Source organism: Bos mutus, chromosome 12, assembly GCF_027580195.1.
Source record: "Bos mutus isolate GX-2022 chromosome 12, NWIPB_WYAK_1.1, whole genome shotgun sequence".
NCBI lineage: Eukaryota > Metazoa > Chordata > Mammalia > Artiodactyla > Bovidae > Bos > Bos mutus.
This window is the reverse complement of record NC_091628.1, coordinates 71,760,355-71,781,869: the sequence shown is the minus strand read 5'-3', so window position 1 is coordinate 71,781,869 and position 21,515 is coordinate 71,760,355. Positions and strand designations below refer to the sequence as shown.

The window sequence follows — 21,515 nt, the reverse complement described above, 5'->3', positions numbered from 1 at the left end:
AGAGGTGAGCATCTGGACATTGTACATAGTGAAGACAGGTGTTTCAGAATCCTGAAACTTGCTGCCTTTTGAAACCTGAGCAGTTTGTGAGCTTGAGAAATGAGCGTGATAGTGAGCCTCACATCTGGCCAGTTGCCCTGTGCTCCTAGCTGCTCCATCTGCTGTGGACTCGTCGGCCCGCCTTCTCTTCCCCTTTCTTGGGTGAGACGCTGCTTTCTTTCCTGGGGAGGCTCCGGGGGCAAGGAGTGCCATTCTGATTCCCAGTGACGTCCCGGAGTGGGAGCCCCTTGCTTCTGTGTCCATCCGGGGGTTGCGTCGGAGGACTCCCACCTGCGTCCGTCCAAGGGTCGAGTTGGAGAATCCCCTGCCTGCGTTCCCCCTGGGGTCGCGTCGGAGGACTCTCGCCTGCGTCCGTCCGGGGGTCTCGTCAGAGGACCCCTGCCTGCATCCCCCAGGGGGTCACGTCAGAGGACCCCCTGCCCTCGTCCGTCCAGGGGTTGCGTTGGAGGACTCCCGCCCGCATCCCCCTGAGGGTCACGTCGGAGGGCTCCCGCTGCGGCCCGCGGCACCGTTCTCATCTCCAGGAGCCCATTCTCGCCGGGTGAGGTGTGGAACCAGGTGGCTGTGCTTTCTGGAGGTCCGGTCAGTGGCGTGTAGTCCTCTTCGGATTGAAGCGTGACCAGCGCCCTTCCAGAGGTCCATCCATCTCTAATCGCGCTCACACAGGGCGAGGAGCCCCGTGCACAGGGCCTGCTGACTCTGAATCGGGTGAGGGGACACCTTGACTTCAGTCTCACGTCCAAACTGTTGTTGACGTAGAGCTGTGAGCATGAACAGCACGCGTTAACCTGTGGTTGTTAGGACACCAGGTGCAGTGTTGGTGGACCGTCTCTCGTTTTACAAAAGTGAACAATCTAGTTAGTGACGAAGCCAGGACTCAGTTTCAGCTTGCCTGGATTCCATGTTTATAAATCACACGGAAAAGTAAATGTGGGGCACACAGCACGCGTAGGCCGAACAGAAGAGACAGTGTGTGCAACTTTTCACACTCCTTCGTGTCGTGTCTTCATGGACAGCTGCACAAGTTACAGGTGTTTTAACCCCCCTGAGAGATGAGCAGCGTTCAGGAGTGAGGCCAGTGTGGGCTGATGTCACGGGAGAGACTTGGGGTCAGTGACAGGGGAGTGTCGGCGGTGGGGGAGAGCCTTGGGTGGGGGAGTGTCGGAGGTAGGGGGTGCCATGGGTGGGGGAATGACAGGTGGGGGGGTGCTCTGGTTGGGGGGTGTCAGAAGTAGGGGGGTGCCGGAGTGGGGGAGTGTCGGAGGCGGGGGAGAGCCGTGGGTGGGGGAATGTCAGGTGGGGGGGTGCCGTGGGTGGGGGGTGTCAGAGGTTTGGGGGTGCCGGGGTGGGCGAGTGTCGGAGGTGGGGGGCTGCCGTGGGTGGGGGAATGTCAGAGGTGGGGGGCTGCCGTGGGTGGGGGAATGTCAGAGGTGGGGGGCTGCCGTGGGTGGGGGAGTGTCGGAGGTGGGGGGTTACTGTGGGCGGGGTAATGTTAGAGGTGGAGGGGCGCCATGGCTGGGGGAGAGCCATGGGTGGGGGAGTGTTAGAGGTGGGGGAGAGCTGGGGTGGGGGAGTGTCGGCGGTGGAGGCATCAATGCAGAGCTTTGGAGGTTGAGGCGTGCGTGGGGAGGCTGTGTGTCCCCTGCTGCTGTGCTCTGGTCCAGACCAGCCACGACAGCCCTGGGGAGAGGACAAGGTCTTCGTGGCTCACCGCTGTCCTCGGGCTGCTCCCTGCCCCTGCTTCTGGGACACCCACTGAACATGTGTTGGCAAGCACTGGGTGTCACCCAGGTCTCCGAGGTGCTGTTCATTTTTCTTCTTCTTTTTTTTTTTCCCCTATTCTAGGGAGTGTAAAATCTCTGTGGGTCTTTCTGTGTTTGCACAGTTTTCTGACCTTGAGCCCCTCTAGTGAAGTTTTATTTTATTTATTGTACCTTTCAGTTCATAATTTCCATTTGTTTTATGGGTCAGTATATTCTGTATTTGAGTCATTGTTCTCATACTTTAAAAAAATTTTTTAAGCATAGTTTTCTTTAGTTCTTTGGACACGTTGTCAAACTGGACTTTATTATTCAGCGCAGTTTAAGTTGACCGTGCCCTTGAGAGGGAGCTAGCCCCCTGTAGCCCCTGCCCCACACAGGTGAGAACCCCTCCTCCTCAGCACCACTCAGCAGGCGGGACACAGTTTACCAGGAGAGCCTGGCTGACACGGCCATCCGGAGTCCAGGGGTCACTGCAGCGTTCCCTGAACCTGCTGTGGATCCGTCATTATAGCATCAGCTGTTTCACCCCTGAAAATCCTCTGTGCCTGTTCATTCCTTGCCACCCTGAGCCCTACCCCCGACCCCTGGGAACCCCGATCTTCCCAGTGTCTCAGAGTTGGAATCATCCGGGTTGACTTTTCTCTGATACTCACTTGGGGTGCCTGGTTGAGCTGCTAGAGGTAAATTGCCCCAGACTGGGTAGGGGGGGATTCCCACCTGACTCTGTGCCCCCAGGGATCTGAATGCCTCGGCGGGCACAGTCGCAGCGTCCCCTGGGGCGTGGCCTTGCCGCCCCCGGTGGGTCTGGGAGGCGCTGTCGGCTCCCGGTCTCTGGATTCGCCTGCTGTTGATGGACGGCCACCCTCATGCTCCTCACCTGCAGAACCAGAGAGCTTCTCAAAAGAGAAACTGTTGGTAGAATGCTGAAGACACTCAAGCCTTTAGTGTAGTATTTCTGCTTCTTGAAATCCACCCCAGAAACATTACCTGAGATGATTTCAGAGATGTTTGTGCGAGGATATTTTCATAGGATGTTTTATTTAGCAGTAAGCCGCAAGCAGCCTAAGTGTGTAGCCGTGCACCGACACCTCAGACGCCAGTGGTGGGTCCGTTTCTAATTCTTACAGGCGCACAGGGGGCTTTAAACAATGTCAGCTCATTTTTTCATGTTAAGTACAGTGAACAGAATATAAGATTATGCAGGTAGTGTGATCTGCTGTGTAACAGTGTTGTCCCTGAGGGCAGAAGGCAGTGTGCAGGGAATGTGGCGGAACCGTGCTCCTCGGTAACGCTGGTAACGGGGGTGGGGGCTGCTCTGGCCCAGAGCTCAGGCTGGGTTGGAATGTCATAGGCAGTCGAGACCTCAGGTGGTGGAGTCGGGGCTCAGACACAGAGGGTCTCAGTGGAAGAAGAAACCCTGTGACTGTACTTCACACGGAGGGCTGACCCATTTTTGGTGACAGAGCCCGGCAGCACAGTTTATTTTTGCTGTGAGACGTGTTTCAGCCTCCAGCCACTGAATGGTCAGGAGTGCCCTTCTTTGGGTGACTGGCGGGGGTCCGGCCCCGTGTGCGGTGCTGGACGCCCTGCTGTGGGCTGCCTGGGGGAGCCCCCGCTGCTTGCATGGCTGTCTCTGCAACAGAACGTTGGTAATGCTGGCCTTGGCCTTGTAGCATTAAGGGCGTTAGCGGTTGGCCTTAAGGTGCCTCGTAAGTGTTGGCCTTAAGAAGTTTTCATGGTTATTTTGTTGCTCAGTCGCTCAGTCGTGTCCGACTCTCTGTGACCCCACGGACTGCAGCACGCCAGGTTGCCCTGTCCTTCACTGTTTCCTGCAGCTTGCTCTAAGTCCTGTCCATCGAGTCGGTGATGCCATCCAGCCATCTCATCCTCTCTCGTCCCCTTCTCCTCCCGCCTTCAGTCTTTCCCAGCATCAGGGTCTTTTCCAATGAGTCAGCTCTTCACATCAGGTGGCCAAGGTATTGGAACTTCAGCTTCAGCGTCAGTCCTCCCAATGACTATTCAGGGTTGATTTCCTTTAGGGTGAACCGGTTGGATCTGCTTGCAGTCCTAGGGACCCATGGTTATCAGGAAGTGTGTTCAGAAGCATTTGAGGCCACCGTACCATTCAGTTTGCAGACGGGCATCCCATTTGAGGATTAATTACCCAGGGCGGTAGTCAAGGGTGACGGGATCATGTAATTAAAGGGAGCGAGTGTGTGACCTTTCTGAGCTTGGTGGGTGTGACAGTGAAAGGAGTCGACTGCTTTCCGCCTGGTGACAGACCCCTGGCCAGGGGAAGTAAGGGGAAGCCCTTCTCTTGGAGAAGCCACATGCCCACTCCTTAGGGGGTGGACAGTCTTCCAGCACCTCTTCTAGGGGACAGGAGTCTCCCCGTCAGCATCAGAGAACGAGCTTTCCTGACTGTGTCCATCTGGGAAGAGAGCAGGCTGTCATGACCCTCCGTGTCGTGTGGCATAGTGGCTTTGTCTTCAGGGCCGTGTCAGTAGTAGTAGTAGTATAGTGCATGCTAGAGTCGACATCCATCGCCCGTCGTGCTCTAGCAGACTTCCACAGACCCTTCCTGTGCTCCAGATGGACCTGCCCCCACGCGTTCCCTTGGCTCCTGGGGTTGCCCAGAGCCTCTGCCTGCTTGTCCGGGAGAACCCAGGCCTGGTGGCCGGAGGCTCACGTGGAGCCACAGCTGAGCCAGCCCAGCCTTGGCTGCTCTCGTTCCTCATGGCCTCTGCCTCTTCCACCTTGCCCAGGACTGGTCAGTGTCTCCCCACGGCCCGTACGGGTTCAGGCCGTTGGCGCACCGCCCAGGACGGGGCCGCCTGCTCCATGTGCGCCCGGGGCTGCCCCTCCTCTCCTGGCCCCTCGCGGACACTGACCCCTGCTCCTGGGCCCTGGTCCACACTGACCGCCTGCTGCTCGGACAGGCTCTGCTCCCCGCTTCCTGTGGATGAAGACCAAGGTGAAGCTTTTCTGGTGGTGGCCAGGACTGGGCCTGTGAGTGGAGGGAGAGCGAGCTGTGCCACGTGGGGATGGCTGGGCAGGCTGTCTGTGAGGCTCCTTCCTGCCTTGAGTCAGGGAGCTGACTCTCTGCGCCTCTGCCACAGGCCAGGAAGAGCCCCTTTTGTGAAGAAAGCAGGCAGACCCACACATGTGTGCCGTCCAGGGAGGACACGCAGGGCTGGGGTTCAGGCCGGGGTCTGCTGGCTCTGGGGTTGCTGGGGTCCTGCCCCGGCTGATCCAGGGTATTCGAAGCGGGGACGGCGTCGGCGACCTATTTATTTAAATATTTTATCAAAGATATAAAGAGTAATAGGATGAGGATAGCTCAGTAGGAAAATTCAGTGGAGAAAAGAGGCTGAGTAGCTTGGTTTACGCGGGAGACCAATAAAACTTCAAGACAAGAAGTTTTCACCACTTACGTAGGCACATGGCGTCCTTTCCGTTCTCCCGAAGGAGAGGAGACACTGAGGCCTCCCGGTCGGATCTTAGAAGCCCGGCATAATTAGTAAGCATGGTGGGTTCAGCTCCAGATGGAGACTCAACCAGAGTGAGAGAGAGAGCGACATGGGGAGACCAGTATTTGAAACTGATCCCAATTCTTTATTTTCCAGAGTCTGTTTTTATACACTGAGATGTTGTACAAAAGTCACGTGGGGACAGCAGTCCTGACTTTTATTAAAATCAGGTGCTTCAGACAAATGTATACAGAGGTCTTAGGGGTGTTACATCATCTTCTGGCCAGGGGGGCCTGCTGACAATTTACGACCCTCTCCTTGTGACAGCGGTCAGTCAATCAGGACACTTATTTCTCCAGGGCTGATTATTCTCAAAACAGACGCCACCCAAATAAAGTTACATTCCTACAGGGTGAGGGTGTAGTGGGTTTTAGTTAAGGAAAGAATTTACTTAGCCTAAGGTCTAACGTGATTAATATCAAAGGTTAATACTTATTCCTTTTATATATTCATTAATGTGTGTAAGGGCAGGGGATGTGGAGACTTAGCAACAAACGTTGGCTCAACAAATGAAAAACCCTTCACCAATACAATTTCTAATTAGCCCACTATACTTATAGTTTTCTAACTTCTCTAAAGAACCTGTTTTTAGAGGGTTTAAAGCATCTCGTGCCTCTCACGGTTGGGAGGCTGTGAGCAATCACATGTGCCCCGACGAGCCTGTCAGGCAGGCTAGAGAACCTTCAGAGGAGTTTGTAGGTTAAAACACTCTTGTCACACCCAAGAGTTTTTATTGACTGGAGCTCTAGGTTAACTCCTTCTCCGAAAGAGGTGGTGGGGGACAGCCCCCCGTAAAGTCAGAGGTGTAGGTAAGAGCACAAAGTAGTAGAGTTGGCAGGCTCTGGTTATGGGGGTAGACGCTCGAGGATTTCCAGGGGGACTCCTGAGGCTCGATCCCGCCTTTGTGTATGTCGAGCCTCCTTCCTCATGACCTTTGCCATGGGCGGAGTACCTCACTCTGGCCCCCAACATGGGGTGACACAGAGCAGAGTGGGCCCACAGCTTCTTGCTGAGCTCTTGCACAGTAGATCTTCAGCATCCCACAGCCTCGTGAATCCCCAAGTTTAGAAATACTGTAAGAACGTAGCTCCTTTTCAATGGCATAATAATATAAACATTTTATATCCACCCCCGACTCTTCTTGAGACTTAACGTCATGAAGCGTTGAGGACGCAGAAATCAGGACGCCGCCCTGGTCATTGACGGCCGGGGGGGGCCCGAGGCCTCTGCTCCGTGCGCGGGGGGCTGCAGGAATGGCGCCTCAGCGGTACTGCTGCCCTCCTCCTCTCCTCTCCTCCAGGCTCTAGTTCATTAACCGCGGGGTCCTGTCTAGTAATTTACCTTTTGAAATTTGAAGTACTAACAGTTTAAATAGAGTGGGCTGGAAGAGTATGTGCGATGGTGAATCCCCCTTGTGGTGTGGGGGTTACAGTTAGGTGGCAGAGAGGGTAAGAACAGCTCTGCCGGTCTTGAGTTCAACCGGGGATCGAATTCAGGCCCCTGCATTGGGAGCACAGGGCGGAGCACAGCGACAGCAGTCCCTGGGTGTAGTTTGTGATGGGAATGTTTTGCTGTGTCTGGATCACATCTTGAAAAGTTTCCTTCATGTTACATGTGCTGTTACGTGTAAATCAGTTATTTTCAGAGGACTGTCAACGACACACGGAACATAGGGCGCCCACGGAATTTGCAGTGGCAGTTGGGACTCACTTGTAAGGCGAGTGGCGCCCGAGCTCCTTTCCCGGCAGGGGTGAAGGGGCTTCTGTGGGCTGCAGGGCATGAGTCGGTCCTTTGTTTGGCTCTGCTGCCGCGGCTGACAGCCAGGGATTGTCTGTGAGCTGCCCGATGCGGTCCCCCTGTGGGCACCATTGTTGGCCAGCCCACCCCACGCCTCCCGCCCCGGGGGGAGCTCGTGCCTCTCGGCCCGCCCTCCTCGTGGTGCCCGGTGACGGCTGCTCTTCCCGGCCCTCTCTGGACCCGCCTGCATGCGATGGAGCCTTGGCGGCTGGGCCGTGACGTCCCATGGGGTCCTGCAGCAGCCAGAGCGTGCAGCAGTCCAGGAAGGGGAGACAGGTGATGGCTGGAGCCCCCGGCATGCTGCGAGCTCGGAAAGGGGTGTGCCGAGGACGCCGGCGCTGGTGGGGGTCCCTCGGCGTCTGCGGAAGCCAAGGAGCGTGGCCTGGGTGGTTTGGGCGGGGTTGCTCTAGAGCCTGTTTTGAGCACTTAACTGAAGGTCGTGTTTGCAGCCAGTACATGCGGTTACCAGCTGGGTCGTCTCAGGAGAGGCAGTTGGGCAGCGCGCTCTGTGTGGGTCCTGGTGTGCTCTCGGGGCACTCCGTGTCTGCTCGCCTCGTGCGGCGCCGCGGCTGAGGAGGGTCATCCAACTGCGTCGCGCTCACGCTCCTGACACCGCTGTCGCGTGGGAGCTGTTTGTGTTTGTAAAGCGGGTGTGTCGGGTTCCACGCTGTTCTTAGCAGTGTTGCTAATAGTTCCTGGTATTTGCTCTTAGACGTGGAGTCTGAGCTGAGCCTTTGTTTTCACGTTAAGTAGGGGCTTTTTGTCTTACTTGTCTGTGACACATTTAAATTTTTTTTTAGTTCAGGGACCCACTCGTGGTACTTGGTTTGCTTCGGGCCATTTTGTAAGGAGAAGATGTGGATAATATGGATGAAGCGTACCCCCTGGTGACACAGAGGCAGGGTCACACGGTGCCCCCATCCTCCAGTCCCCTGACACTCGGGTCCACTGGGTGTTCTCGGAGGGGCGGCGTCGTAACTGTGAGAGCGGCACCCACATTTCCCCACAAGGCAGGGTCTCCCAGAGCGGCCCCTCCCCGTCTGCTGGCATCCGTGAATAGGTCCATTCAGGGGCGAAACTGAGCGGAGCCCAGAGCTGCCGCAGCGTGGGAGAGCCTGGTCCCTTCCCGTCGGCTGCGGTGGCGCCTCAGGCCCTGCACTCCCGAATGGCCCTGCTCCCCTCTGGAACGGGGAGGCCCCCATTGAGCACACAGCGACTCCGGTTGCTTGTGTCAATGCCGAAATCTAAATTTAGCTCATGATTACTTTTTTCTTAAATGTTTAAACATACCTTTTGATTATCGAAAATCAGGGGAGAAAACCGAGCATATTTGGAGTCTTTATTCTGTCTAATTTCTTCTTCGGGATTAGTTTAGGATGCTGTGTTAGTTTTGGGAGACAGCGCGTTTAGTGCAGGTAGTAGCTCCTCAGAAAATGCACGTGGCATGACATCATGACTGGAGAAGGCGTTGGCTCTGACAGTGGGTGGAGCAGATGGCTGAGGAGGGCTCATTGCTCCCAGGCAGCCCTCAGCCTGAGGCTGGAGAGGGGTTCAGAGGGGTTCACCTCTCCCCGCTCTCCTCTTCCTGTGTAGAGGAGGGTTTTCTCTGGATAGGAGGTGCTGTGGGTGGGGCACTGGCTCAGCCTTCCAGGCTCCATCCATCCATCAGGCTCCCCCTGCAGACCTGAGCTGCCCGCCCAGCCCCACCCCAGGGGCCGGTGCTCCTGCCATTGACTGCGGTGGAAAGGGGCTCCTGTTTGAGCTCAGCTGTTTTACACTTAGATTTCTTTCTCGGTTTTTAGCAGTTGTTAACTACTTTTGTCTGTATTTACTGCAGGCTGTCAGGAAACATGTTAATTTTAAGGTTGATTCATAGTTTTTCTCCCATCTCTGCATACAGTGGTGGTTTTATGCTGGTGGACTTTTACTCTGTAACATGTATAGGATGGTCTGAGACGGTCATCGTCTCTGGTGAAGGTCTGCAGTGCCCAGAAAGTGACCTAGAATGACCAGACGCCTCTAAGGGTGAGCTTCGTGTTTGTTTTTTAGTGGGTACACTTTCCGTGCGTCACAGTGCACAGATGCTCAGGGTGCGAGTCGGCGAGCTGTAGCCGGTGTGTATGTCTGTGTAACAACCACCCAAATCATGAGGCAGAACTTGTCCGTTATACCAGAAATTGATCTCATGTCCCTTTCCCTGTTGTCCCCCCACCCCCCGTCCCTGCCCTCACAGGTCAGTTTGGCCCGTCCTTGGGTTTCCCATAGATGGGGTATATGAACGGCTTCTCTTGCACGGCGCGTGTTGTGGAGACTCATCCACGCCTCCATGCTGTCGAGACTGTCAGTGGTTCCTTCTTTCTGTCTAAACAGACTTAGCATTACTATCTGAGGATGGAATGCATTCAGGCCTCTTTCTAGGTGTACCTGTGTTAAATGTGCTTGGCAGGAAGATGAAGTCAGTTGGATAGCCTCGATAATAACTCATTACCTGAATTTACTAGTTAATCACAGGGAGTGATGATATTAAACAAGCCAGGGTTACATAGAAGCAGCAGTGTGAACTGAACAGGAGTGATGAAGTTTCCAAAGCTTATACATCTTAATGTCAAGTAATACTTACGTTTATTGTAGGTGCTACAGAATATTTTGGAAACAGAAAATGAATATTCTAAAGAACTTCAGACTGTGCTTTCAACCTATCTGCGGCCCCTGCAGACCAGCGAGAAGTAAGTTAGATGGTAATTGTGTCAAGCGTTGGAACAGTGGTCCCCTGGGCTGTTGCCTCGTGTTTTCAGAGAACAGCAGCTGAAACGCTGGGACAGAATGCAGCTGAAGACACAAGAAAGCTCCTTGTGTATTAGGGGCGGGGCGGGGCGGGCGCGCGTGTAAGACCGCTCACACGTGTCTCCTGTTGTTTTTCTCGGCTCTAGGTTGAGTTCAGCAAACACGTCACATTTAATGGGAAATCTAGAAGAAATATGTTCTTTCCAGCAAATGCTTGTACAGTCTTTAGAAGAATGCACCAAGTAAGTAAGAGGCTAATAATGTAAAATTCAGATGGATATAACTGGTATTTGAAGGGTCAGGATTAACTTACCTTCAGGTTTCACATTTCCAAAGGTGGATACTGGGTTATTTCGAATGTTTGGGGTATATCAACCTTTATAGTAAAGTGTATTTCAGACTCTCTCCCTCAGTGGGATCTACTGACTGCTTGGAGCCGGGAGAGAGGTTTCCTGTGAGCGGTGGCCCTTTGGGGTGGCGGCTGCGGAATGGAGGGAGCCCGCAAGGGAGCAGTGCGGCTCGGTGCCGGCCCTGCCGAGGTGGGGGCCACGGCGCGCTGCTCACAGGCGCGCGTCTGTCTCTGTCCGCGCCAGCTCTTCTTACGCGGGCTTTAGGTCGGTTCAGGGCCGGACGCACGGCCAGCTTTCTCTGGCTCTTTTCTCACTCGTCTTCTGCTTACTCAGGTGGCAGCCAGCGCGCCGGACACGTGTTAACGAGACAGAAGTGACCCCTGGCCTAGCGGAGCTGTAGGCGGGGAGGGAGGCAGCTGGTTATGGCGGTGGAGGCAATTCAGACGGTAGCGTGGAAACGCTGTGAGGAAAGCTGAAGGTGGATTTCAGGGGAGCACGGCCAAGCGCTGCGGTGACGGGAGTACGGCAGGCAGAGGCCGCGGCGGCCGCCCTGCCCCAGAGCCCGTGCCGCTTGAGCCGGCCCCGCTCGTCGGGGCCCAGCCTCTCCATCACTTACTGTGCGGTCGGTCATCCACTCGTTCACTCACTCTCCTGGCCCCCGCCCTCGCAGGTCACCCTGCGCCCAGCACTCAACCTGGCGCACTTTCCCGCGTGTTCTTCTGTCCTGGAAGAGTGCTGGTTCCTGTGGCAGCCACTGCCCTGCCCTTGCGCTGCCCCCGCCCTGGCTCAGGCCGGCCTCTCCTCCTGTGTCCTGCACGGGCCTCCTGATGGGGCCCTGACTTCCGGGTGGCCCTCTGCCCGTCCATCTCCCCAGCAGCATCTAGCCTCAGCTCTGCTCAGAAGCTGGGGGGTGCCTGCTTATTCCTGTGCTTGTTCCCAGCTGTGTTTCACAGGCTGGCCTCGAGGGCCACAGGGATGGCCTGAGGGTGGGGAAGCTAAGGTAGGAAGGAGGTCGGTCCCCGCGTGGCGGCCGTCTGTGGAGCACTGCCCACACCCGGCTCCCGCCCGCTCTGCTGCTCGGGCCTTGGCTCAGTCGGCAGGCCCGCTCCGTCGGGGGCGCCTGGGAGGCGGTGTGCGCCAGCCCTCCCCGCCCTCCCCTCCACCCGGTCCGCTTCCTGCTGCTGCCTGCCTGCAGTCCTGCTGGTCGCTCCACCCCAGGGGCGTGGGCCGTGCTGGCACAGCCCGTCTCCCTGGCGCCTTTGCCACACATGGTGTGTGTGCTGCCCTGCTCGCTTGTACTCGGCTTAGGTGCAGACTCCTCTGTGTACTGTAGGCTGAGTTCCCGTTAGTTGTCTTGTATTCTGTAGGGCTTCAGGTTATTGAAGAAAATACTGAAATAAACATTTGAAATAATTGCTACTGGTTAAACAAACATTGTGTATTTAGTTCAAAGTTATTTATAGGGCGTGTCTTAAGATATAAATAAATTCATCTTTGTAGACAGTACACCATTACTGTAACATTTTCACAGTAAAACAGTATTTGTTTTAGATTATTATCAAAATACAAATTTGAACTAGAGAATAGAGTTTATTTTGTTTGAAAGTTGTATTTTGAACCATCCAAATAATAGAAACATGGGGGATCCAGAGATGATATTTACCCTTGTAGAATGGGCTGGCTGAGATGCAGAGCACCCTCTGGTTCTGCTGGGCCGTCCGTACTGAGCTGGCGAGGAGGCGACTGGGGCGGCAAGTGTGGTCGTCGCCTCCGACCCCAGCGGGGCCTCTGCACAGTGGGCCCCGCGTCAGGATCGGCCCCCGCGTGTCAGCTGGGAGGTCCCGAGTGGCTCTTGCTGGAACCTCTTGACTTGTTGAATGAGACCGTGTGATTCCACGGAAACGTTTCCAGCTCTAGAACCTTGCACGTCTAGGAAGTTTGGAAGGGAAGGCACTCCAGTGGCACATGGGGATGTGAGTGGATGGCTTGAGGCAGGGGCTGGAGCTGCTGGCTGCTTGATGGGGGCTCCTCTGGCGGAGCCTCAGGTGCTGCCACCTTCCCGGGCCTCTGGCATCCTTGAGGAAGTCGTCCGTGTTCAGGGTTTGGGGTCCAGGCGCTGCCAGTGCCCTGAGGCTCCAGTGTGGAGGCACTCGTGTCCCCTCACGGGGATGCCTCTCTCAGTCCTTAGTGGACAGACTCAGGTGGGATGCAGAGGCTCACTCAGGTCACGGCCACACCCTCGTGCTGCCCTTGGTCTCCCCGGGAAGTCGGTGGCTGCTGGACCCTGAACCTTTCTCTGCAGTTAGCAGTGCCACCGGGAGTAAACGTGCCATGAGGGGCCATCGTGCGGCAGCTCTGCTTGCTCAGGGCTCTCCTGGAGCTCACCCCTCTCTGCTCTGGGGAAGGAGGAGGGCCCTGGGCGTCCCCGCCCGCCTTGTAGTGGGGGTCTCCCTGGGGAGGCTGCGGGGCACTGCCTGTGTTGCCGCCGGGCACCAGGCCACTGCCACTCACCTGTGTCAGACCACTGATAGCTCACCTGTATCAGACCATCGATAACTCACCTGTGTCAGACCATGGACTGCTCACCTGTGTCAGACCACAGACCACTCACCTGTGTCAGACCACTGACTACTCACCTGTATCAGACCATCGATAACTCACCCATATCAGACCATTGATAACTCCTCCCCTGTTATCTGACTATTCATAACTCACCTGTATCAGACCAGTGGTAACCCTTCACTTGTTATCTGACCATTGATAACTCCTCACCTGTTACTTGACCTTTCATAACTCACCTGTATCAGACCATTGATAACTCTTCACCTGTTCAGTTCAGTCACTCAGTCATGTCTGACTCTTTGTGATCCCATGGACTGCAGCACACCAGGCTTCCCTGTCCATCACCAACTCCCGGAGCTTGCTGGAACTCATGTCCACTGAGTCGATGATGCTATCCAACCATCTCATCCTCTGTCCGTCCCCCTGTCCTTCCCCCTTCAATCTTTCCCAGCATCAGGGTCTTTTCCATTGTCAGTTCTTCGCATCAAGCGGCCAAAGTATTGGAGCTTCAGCATCAGTCCCTCCAATGAATATTCAGAACTGATTTCATTTAGGATTGACTGATTGGATCTCCTTGCTGTTCAAGGGACTCTCAAGAGTCTTCTCCAACACCACAGTTCAAAGCATCAATTCTTTGGCTCTCAGCTTTCTTTAGAGTCCAGTTCTCACATCCATACATGACCACTGGAAAAACTATAGCCTTGACTAGATGGACCTTTGTTGGCAAAGTGATGTCTCTGCTTTTTAATTTGCTATCTAGGTTGGTCATAGCTTTTCTTCCAAGGAGCAAGTGTCTTTTAATTTCATGGCTGCAATCACCATCTGCAGTGATTTTGGAACCCAAGAAAATAGTCTCTCACTGTTTGCATTGTTTCCCCATCTATTTGCCATGAAGTGATGGGACCAGATGCCATGATCTTAGTTTTTGGAATGTTGAGTTCTAAGCCATCTTTTTCATTCTCCTCTTTCACTTTCATCAAGAGTCTCTTTAGTTCCTCTTCGCTTTCTGCCATAAGGGTGGTGTCATCTCTGTATCTGAGGTTATTGACATTTCTCTGGCAGTCTTTATTCCAGCTTGTGCTTCATCCGGCCCAGTATTTTGCATAATGTACCGTGCATGCTAGTTATATAAGCAGGGTGACAATATACAGCCTTGACGTACTCCTTTCCCAGTTTGGAACCAGTCCATTGTTCCATATCCGGTTCTAATTGTTGCTTCTTGACCTGCATACAGAATTCTCAGGAGGCAGGTAAGGTGGTCTGGGATTTAAGAATTTTCCACAGTTTGTTGCGATCCACACAGTCAAAGGCTTTGGCATAGTCAATAAAGCAGAAATAGATGTTTTTCTGGAACTCTCTTTCTTTTTTCATGATCCAGTGGATGTTGGCAATTTGATCTCTGGTTCCTCTGCCTTTTCTAAATCCAGCTTGAACATCTGGAAGTTCTTGTTTCACATACTGTTGAAGCCTCGCTTGGAGAATTTTGAGCATTACTTTGCTAGTGTGTGAGATGAGTGCAATTGTGCAGTAGTTTGAACTTTCTTTGGCATTGCCTTTGGGATTGGAATGAAAACTGACCTTTTCCAGTCTGTGGCCACTGCTGAGTTTTCCAAATTTGCTGGCATATTGAGTGCAGCACTTTCACAGCATCATCTTTCAGGATTTGAAATAGCTCAACTGGAATGCTATCACCTCCACTAGCTTTGTTTGTAGTGATGCTTTCTAAGGCCCACTTGACTTCACATTCCAGGATGTCTGGCTCTAGGTGAGTGATCACACCATCATGATTATCTTGGTCATGAAGATCTTTTTGTACAGTTCTTCTGTGTATTCCTGCCACCTCTTCTTCATAACCTCTGGTTCTGTTAGGTCCATACCATTTCTGTCCTTTATTGAGCCCATCTTTGCATGAAATGTTCCATTGGTATCTCTAATTTTCTTGAAGAGATCTCTGGTCTTTCCCATCATATTGTTTTCCTCTATTTCTTTGCATTGATCTCTGAGGAAGGCTTTCTTATCTCTCCTTGCTATTCTTTGGAACTCTGTATTCAGATGAATATCTCTCCTTTTCTCCTTTGCCTTTAGCTTCTTTTCTTTCCTCAGCTATTTGTAAGGCCTCCTCAGACAACCATTTTGCCTTTTTGCATTTCTTTTTCTTGGGGATGGTCTTGATCACTGCCTCCTGTACAATGTCATGAACTTCTGTCTACAGTTCGTCAGGCACTCTGTCTATCAAATCTAGTCCCCTAGATCTGTTTGTCACTCCCACTAGATAATCGTAAGGGATTTGATTTAGGTCATAGCTGAATGGACTAGTGGTTTTACCTATTTCCTTCACCTGTTAGCAGACCATCTATAACTCCTCACCTGGTATCTGACCACTGATAACTCTTTGCCTGTTAGCAGGTCCTTGATTGATGACGCTTCCTACCAGACCCGCCCCCCCGCCTCCCCCCATCATCAGATCAATGATAGAACCGCAGTAGCAGGCCTTTCTGACCCGGCACTAATTGTCACAGCTTGGTGTGGGGCCACCAGAAGGCTGCAGGAGGTGCGGGACAGCCCTGCGCTCTGCCGCACGTTTGTGTGCTCCCAAACCCGCCTCTGGAAGCACAAGAGAGAACCACGATGAAAATCCTCTCTCAATTCTTAGGTCACGTTCTGCCTGGATGATCTTTGTGAGTGTCATATGTTCCATTATTTCGGTGATCCACACGGCGTTACGTGTGAGATGTATTGGCATAATACCTAGACTCCAATTAAGACCACTCACGTAACCTTTCTGAGCTCCGGCTGCTAGTTCAGGTTGGCGAGTTGATGAGCTATGAAGGTTTCATAAACGGATGGTGGTGAGTGTAGTGATTTCTTGCACAGTTGGGTTGAGAGAGGTAGTAAAACTCTAGAGCCAAGCTTGATGGGAAGAAAGAAAGAAAAGCTTATATACTGAAGTCATTGTCCGTATGTAGTTCATGGACATGTAGCAGATTAAAGCCCCTTGACCCAGCTTGCAGTGTGAGTGCGTGGCGCTGTGGTCTGGCCCAGGCAGGCGAGGCCGTCCCAGCAGCTCCTGACCCGCGCTGAGCAGGGCGTGCGGCCCCGTCATCTCGTCAGGTAGACAGCGTGTCTGCAGGCTTCCCGTGCCCCGCCGCGGCAGTGGTTTGCTCCTCTCGGCCAGAGCGTGGCGTCCCGTCACTGCTGGCGCCTTCAGCCGCACAGCCAGGCACTGGGGGCCCTGCTGGGTCTGTCGCGGGAGAAGGCGGCCTCTGCCTGTTTCTGGCGTCCCAGCGTGACCATTGCCTGCTGAGATGTCAGTGTCTCGGGGTGGGTGTGTCTCGGGTGTCCGGGTCCTGGTAGATAGCAGTTGGTCTCAGAACCTTTGGGGAGGGAGCCCTTGGCAGCATGTGATGCCTGCTTCCTGGTGACTGGGGGTGCTGCTCCCCATCTGGGGTGTGCCCTCTCCCCTCTGGGGTGCGCCCTCTCCTCTCAGGTGCGCTCTGTCCCCTCTGGGGTGTGCCCTGTCCCCTCTGGGGTGCGCCCTTTTCCCCTCTGGGGTGCGCCCTTTTCCCCTCTGGGGTGCGCCTTTTCCCCTCTGGGGTGTGCCCTGTGCCCCTCTGGGGTTCACCCTTTTCCCCTCTGGGGTGTACCCTGTGCCCCTCTGGGGTGCACCCTGTCTCCTTCCCGGACTGTGCCCTCTCCCCTCTGGGGTGTGCCCTGTCCCCTCAGGTGCGCTCTGTCCCCTCTGGGATGCGCCCTTTTCCCCTCTGGGGTGCTCCTTGTGCCCCTCTGGGGTGCGCCCTCTCCCCTCTGGGGTGCGCTCTGTCCCCTCTGGGGTCCTTGTGCCCCTCTGGGGTGAGCCCTCTCCCCTCTGGGGTGCGCTCTATCTCCTCTGGGGTGCACCCTTTTCCCCTCTGGGGTGCGCCTTGTGCCCCTCTGGGGTGCGCCCTGTCCCCTCTGGGTGCGCCCCTGCAGTGGGTGCACCCCCTCCCTATGGGTGATTGAGGCCCCTGTTCCCTCTGGGGCTCCTGCCGGCCTTATATTCAGCTTAGTTTTGAACTGGGTTTGTATCTCCCCAAAGATTGCAGTCACCCTTAAGGTAGAGATTCGCTCCTTCTCTGTTTTTAATGTGTTCCCAGTGCCTGACTGAATGGTTGAAGTTAATTTATTGAGTCAGTGACTGTTTATCCTGCAGATATGCGAAACTGTGACTAATCTCTGAGGGCTGTTAAAAGCCACTTGGGGGTTCACGCTTGGGAAGCAGTCTGCCACCAGTGTGGACGCCCGCTTGCTTTGACCCCAGTCCCAGTGAATGAGCGGAGCGCTGGCGCTCGCGTACACGCAGGGCCTGCTCAGGAGCAGGCTATAGGGTCCTGCGGCCCCCGATGCTCGGGACCGTCTCCCTCGCCCGGTAGGGTGCCCGCCCCGCTCTGCGGGCCACTCGTCTCTCCTCCCACCTGGGAAGCCGGTTGTGGGGCTTCTCCTGCGCTCATCTCGTGGCTACTTCAGCAGGAAACCTTACCGACCAAGTAACTACACGTTATGTTTCTCCTTATTTAACACACGACATAACGCTCCTGGACATCTGTTTTGCTTGGTGCCCGAGGAAGGGGCTGGCGTGCAGGTCCTGGCGTCTGGATGCTGGAGGAGGGGATAGCCTGCTTTCCGCCGCATGGCTCCCCGGGGGCTGGGTGCCAGGCGCGCTGTCTGGGGCTGCCCCACGCGCTGGGGCCCGCTCTGCGATGCTCACTCAGTGCGGCTCCGTGTCGCTGTCCGCAGGATGCCGGAGGCCCAGCAGAGGGTCGGGGGCTGCTTCCTCAGCCTGATGCCGCAGATGAAGACCCTGTACCTGACATACTGTGCCAACCACCCGTCGGCGGTCAGCGTCCTCACGGAGCACAGGTGCGTCTCATGGACTTCTTCCCAGGTCGGGGGTGGCCGTGTCCTGGGGTTCCCTCCGGGCAGCTCATTTCTGTCAAATGTTACTTGGAACGCGGTGCAGGCATTGAGTGTTTTTCAAGAACGGTAAGTTTAATTATCCTCCAAGTGAGTGTCTGGGGAGGACTGATGTCAGGCTTTAAAAATCTAGTTAGCGCTTTTAATAGAAACGGGCGTGTTTTGAAGTCTCCTCTTCAGCCTGGACGCTTTGAACGGAGGTCAGGGGAGCTGGTGGGAGCTCTGGAGGGTGGCCGTGGGCTGGTCCGGGCTGCCGGCATCACCTCCGCTCAGTGCGTGAGATTGGAGCGTGTGTGACAGAGCTGGCTTTGCTGCGGGAGACGGCGTCCGTCTCTGTAGGGCGTGCCGAGCCAGAGGCCGTGCGCTCCCGCTCTGCAGCCGGGAAACCAGGGAAGCAGCAGCGGGCCGCTCTGTGCTCATCTGAGCAGGCACGGCCGGTGCGTCCTGGGCAGTACGGAGCCCGTGCTCCTGAGCGGCAGGGAGGACCGCGGGGCTTGACCTGCACACGGGGTGGGCACCGAGGCTCTGCTTCTGCTCCCAGAGGAGCACGCATCTGTGTTAAAGATTCAAAAAACTTTATGGTTCCTTCTGAAAACAGTAGTTCAGCCATAAGTAGCAGTTCAGTCATTTTTTAAACCATAAATGAAGAAATTGTGTGAGTCGCAGCAAGGTAAACGCCACCGTGCTCCTGATTTAAATATTTAACCTCAAGTTACTCCTAACTTAATATTTCAGTTTGAAGCTTAGAGGCTGTGGTGGGAAGCAGGCGTTGTTGGGCTGTTTGTAACTGAATGAGACTCTGGCGAGGCGGCCTGTGGCCGGGTTGTGTGGGCCTTCGGGAGGGCCTGTGGCCCTCGGAGATCACCCCTCTTCTCTGGAAGCGCCTGGTCCTGTTGGTGGGAAGCAGAATCCCTGAGTAGCTGAGCGTCTACTCCTGGGAACAATGATTTATATGCGTTTCCTCCTGAGCGAGATGCAGGGATTGAAATGTGAAATTTCTGAAACTTCCTCAGGAATTGCTGACGCAGTCCTGGGAGAGATGAATAGCAGATAGAAGGCTGGGGTGAATTCAGGGCATTTTAAATGTGTTCTCTCCTTCCACCGTTTCGGTCAGGGGCCGGCCCCCTGGGGGTTAAGCTGTGTCCTGAAGGTCACATTTAAAACCGTTCAGACGTTCAGGGCAACGCTTGTGAGCATGTGTTGTGTTCCTCTCTGTATAATTGCTTTAATGACTGCTTGTGTCATGGCTGAAACCTCAGGGCAGCTTTTCCCAGAAGAGCAGGAGGGCGTCCAGGCGGGACGCCTGGGGTCCCCTGTGCTCAGGGACCCCTGCCTGCCTCCACGTGGCGTGTCCCAGGCGGGAGGCAGGAGAGGTGGGCAGTCAGGCCCTGGGACTGTGCCGAGGATGGGCGAGCGAGGCGGCTGGCAGGATGCGCTGCCCACGTGCCGTCCTGAGGCCCCTGGGCGGCGGTGCCCACCCTGCCCGCAGCTCAGACCGGCCTCCGGAGCGTGAGTCGGGGTTGAGAGCTGGCTGCCTGGGCTGGTGCCCTCCGCCAGCCCTCCCTCCCTTCCCTTCTGTCCTGGTCCTGCTTGTGGCCTCTGTCCTCTCATTGAGGTCGTGAAACCACCACTTAGGGGTGGATCAATCTGTTTTTCTGCTTGAATATACTTTCTCAGGGATTGATTTAAACACAGTGTTTTGCAGTTTTTAAGTCTTACTTTTAGTCTTAGGATCCTTGTGTTGTGTTAGTTTGAATTTTGAGTGTGAATCTGGAAAACATATCTATGAAACCTCCACTCCTGTTGAATTATAACGGATATCTGCCTTTTGCATTATCGTTTGATAGTCGACGCCATAGGCCTGTGGCTGCCTGTTGCGAATGCATTAGGGGTGTCATGATTTGGTGTGTAGAACGTCCCCTTTTCTCCAGCACAGTGGTTGGTACTCTCTGCTGCGCTGACCTGAGATGGCCTCTGTGCTCCTCCGGCACCGTCTCGCAGCCCACAGTGTCGTTTGAGTAAATACAGAGGCTGAAGCGCTGTGTGAGGGTTGCTGGCATCAGTAGAAGTTAAGCTGAAAGGGCCTTTGTTTTGTCAGAAAAGCTATAACCTGCTGTTTTATCACGGTACTAAAGTTTTTAAAACCTGAGAAATGAAGCAAGTGTGTGCTGAGTCGCTTCCGTCGTGTCCGACTCTTCGCGGACCCCGTGGACTGTAGCCTGCCAGGCCCCTCTGTCCATGGGATTCTCCAGGCAAGAATTCTGGAGTGCCCTCCTGGAGGGGGTTTTCCCGACTCACAGATCCAACCCAAGTCTCCTACGTCTCCTGCATTGGCAGGGGGTTCTTTGCCACTAGTGTCTCCTGGGAAGCCCATACAGTGATCGGTAAAGATTTAGAAAAGGTTTTGTTTCATTTCTTAACGACGTACCTGTCTGGCATTTTAAGGCTGTCATATGGATATTAAAAGAAGTTACTTTTGCTTGCAAAAATTCACGTAAATTTTTAGTTGTAGGGAATTTTAGGAGTAGGTGGGTGGGTGATAAGAATAATTTCTTAGTTTTATTAATTATTGTCTGCCATAACTATAGTTATAAAATGTCATGTAATACTAAACTATCAAAAATGGCCCAAAGAGACGTTTTTTGTTATTTTTCTTGTGGTAGAAAAGGCCCCTGATTGGATTGTACTTACAGGAGTCAAACTTTCTCTTAGCGCCACTAATGGGGAGGGGTGACGCGAGGCGGGTCCAGGTGGCCCGCACCGATGGGCCGGGGCTTCAGGATTTTCGTATTTACTTTATGGCCTCGTTCATAGTGCTCCTCCCAGTGGGAGACGTGGGGACCCAGAGGGGTGCGGCCTCTGCCGCCCGCCCTCAGCCCAGGCGTCCTTCGCTCCATGTCTGGAGGGACACCTCTCGTCAGCAGTGCGGGCCACAGACGGCGTCCTCCCAGGGACCCCAGGTGTCATCTGCCCCGTGAGAAGCAGAAACGCAGAGTTCCCATCACAGACGTGAGCCACAGACGTGTGGGTGACGGAGCTTGGGCCTCCCTGGGTGCTCGTGTGAAGCGGAGTCAGGGCGGCCCGGGCTCAAGGCTGGGGCCCGGGAACGCGCCCCATGGAGCTTGGTACTGGGAGGTGGGGTGCGAGAGGAGGAGTGAACGGGAAGGCTTGCTCGGCAGCTGCCTTGTTTCTGGATATGCACTCGGTTTCCTCGTCCACAAACGCAGACGACTTTCACGTGTTGTTAGGGTTAAGTGAAACGAGGCTGTGAAAGTGCTTCTGGAGGTTGTGCGCCTGCGTGCGTGCCAGGGAGTGAAACGAGGCTGCGAAAGTGCTTCTGGAGGTTGTGCGCCCGCGTGCCAGGGGCAGTGGCTCTGCCTCGTGCCGCTGCTGCTCAGGGGCTGCGGCGCCTGGTGGGCCAGCACCGTGAGTCGGGTGGTTGTCTTCATGACACGCCTCCTTAAGGTTTTACCGTCTTGAAGGACCGCTGACCGGGCTCTGTTCTTGCCCTACAAGGACCGCCCACTTTCAGACCTCTCTGTGTTCAGGTGGCTCGCTGAGGGGGCTTTCCTGAATGGTTTGCTGGGAGACCATGGCTGTTTGTGTAGTGCACACGGGGCTTTGCTCAGGTTGAGGGCCCTGATGTGAACTGTGGCGGGGGGGGGTCTTCCCTTTGCTGTTTAGAAATAAGCGGCACACGTTTGGCTGTAAAGCCTGTG

At 54.8% G+C, this 21,515-nt stretch overlaps 1 protein-coding gene across 5 annotated transcripts in view; it reads left to right on the top strand.

Annotated features, from left to right (window-relative positions):
• ARHGEF7 (Rho guanine nucleotide exchange factor 7) overlaps nucleotides 1–21,515 on the top strand; it is a 103,111-nt gene that overhangs the window by 56,929 nt on the left and 24,667 nt on the right. For all 5 annotated transcript variants that reach the window (XM_070380724.1, XM_070380721.1, XM_070380722.1 and 2 more), the window contains 3 exons: nucleotides 9,782–9,876; nucleotides 10,081–10,176; nucleotides 17,620–17,742. In XM_070380724.1, coding sequence (XP_070236825.1) covers nucleotides 9,782–9,876; nucleotides 10,081–10,176; nucleotides 17,620–17,742 — 314 coding nt within the window. The remainder of the gene's footprint in view (nucleotides 1–9,781; nucleotides 9,877–10,080; nucleotides 10,177–17,619; nucleotides 17,743–21,515) is intronic.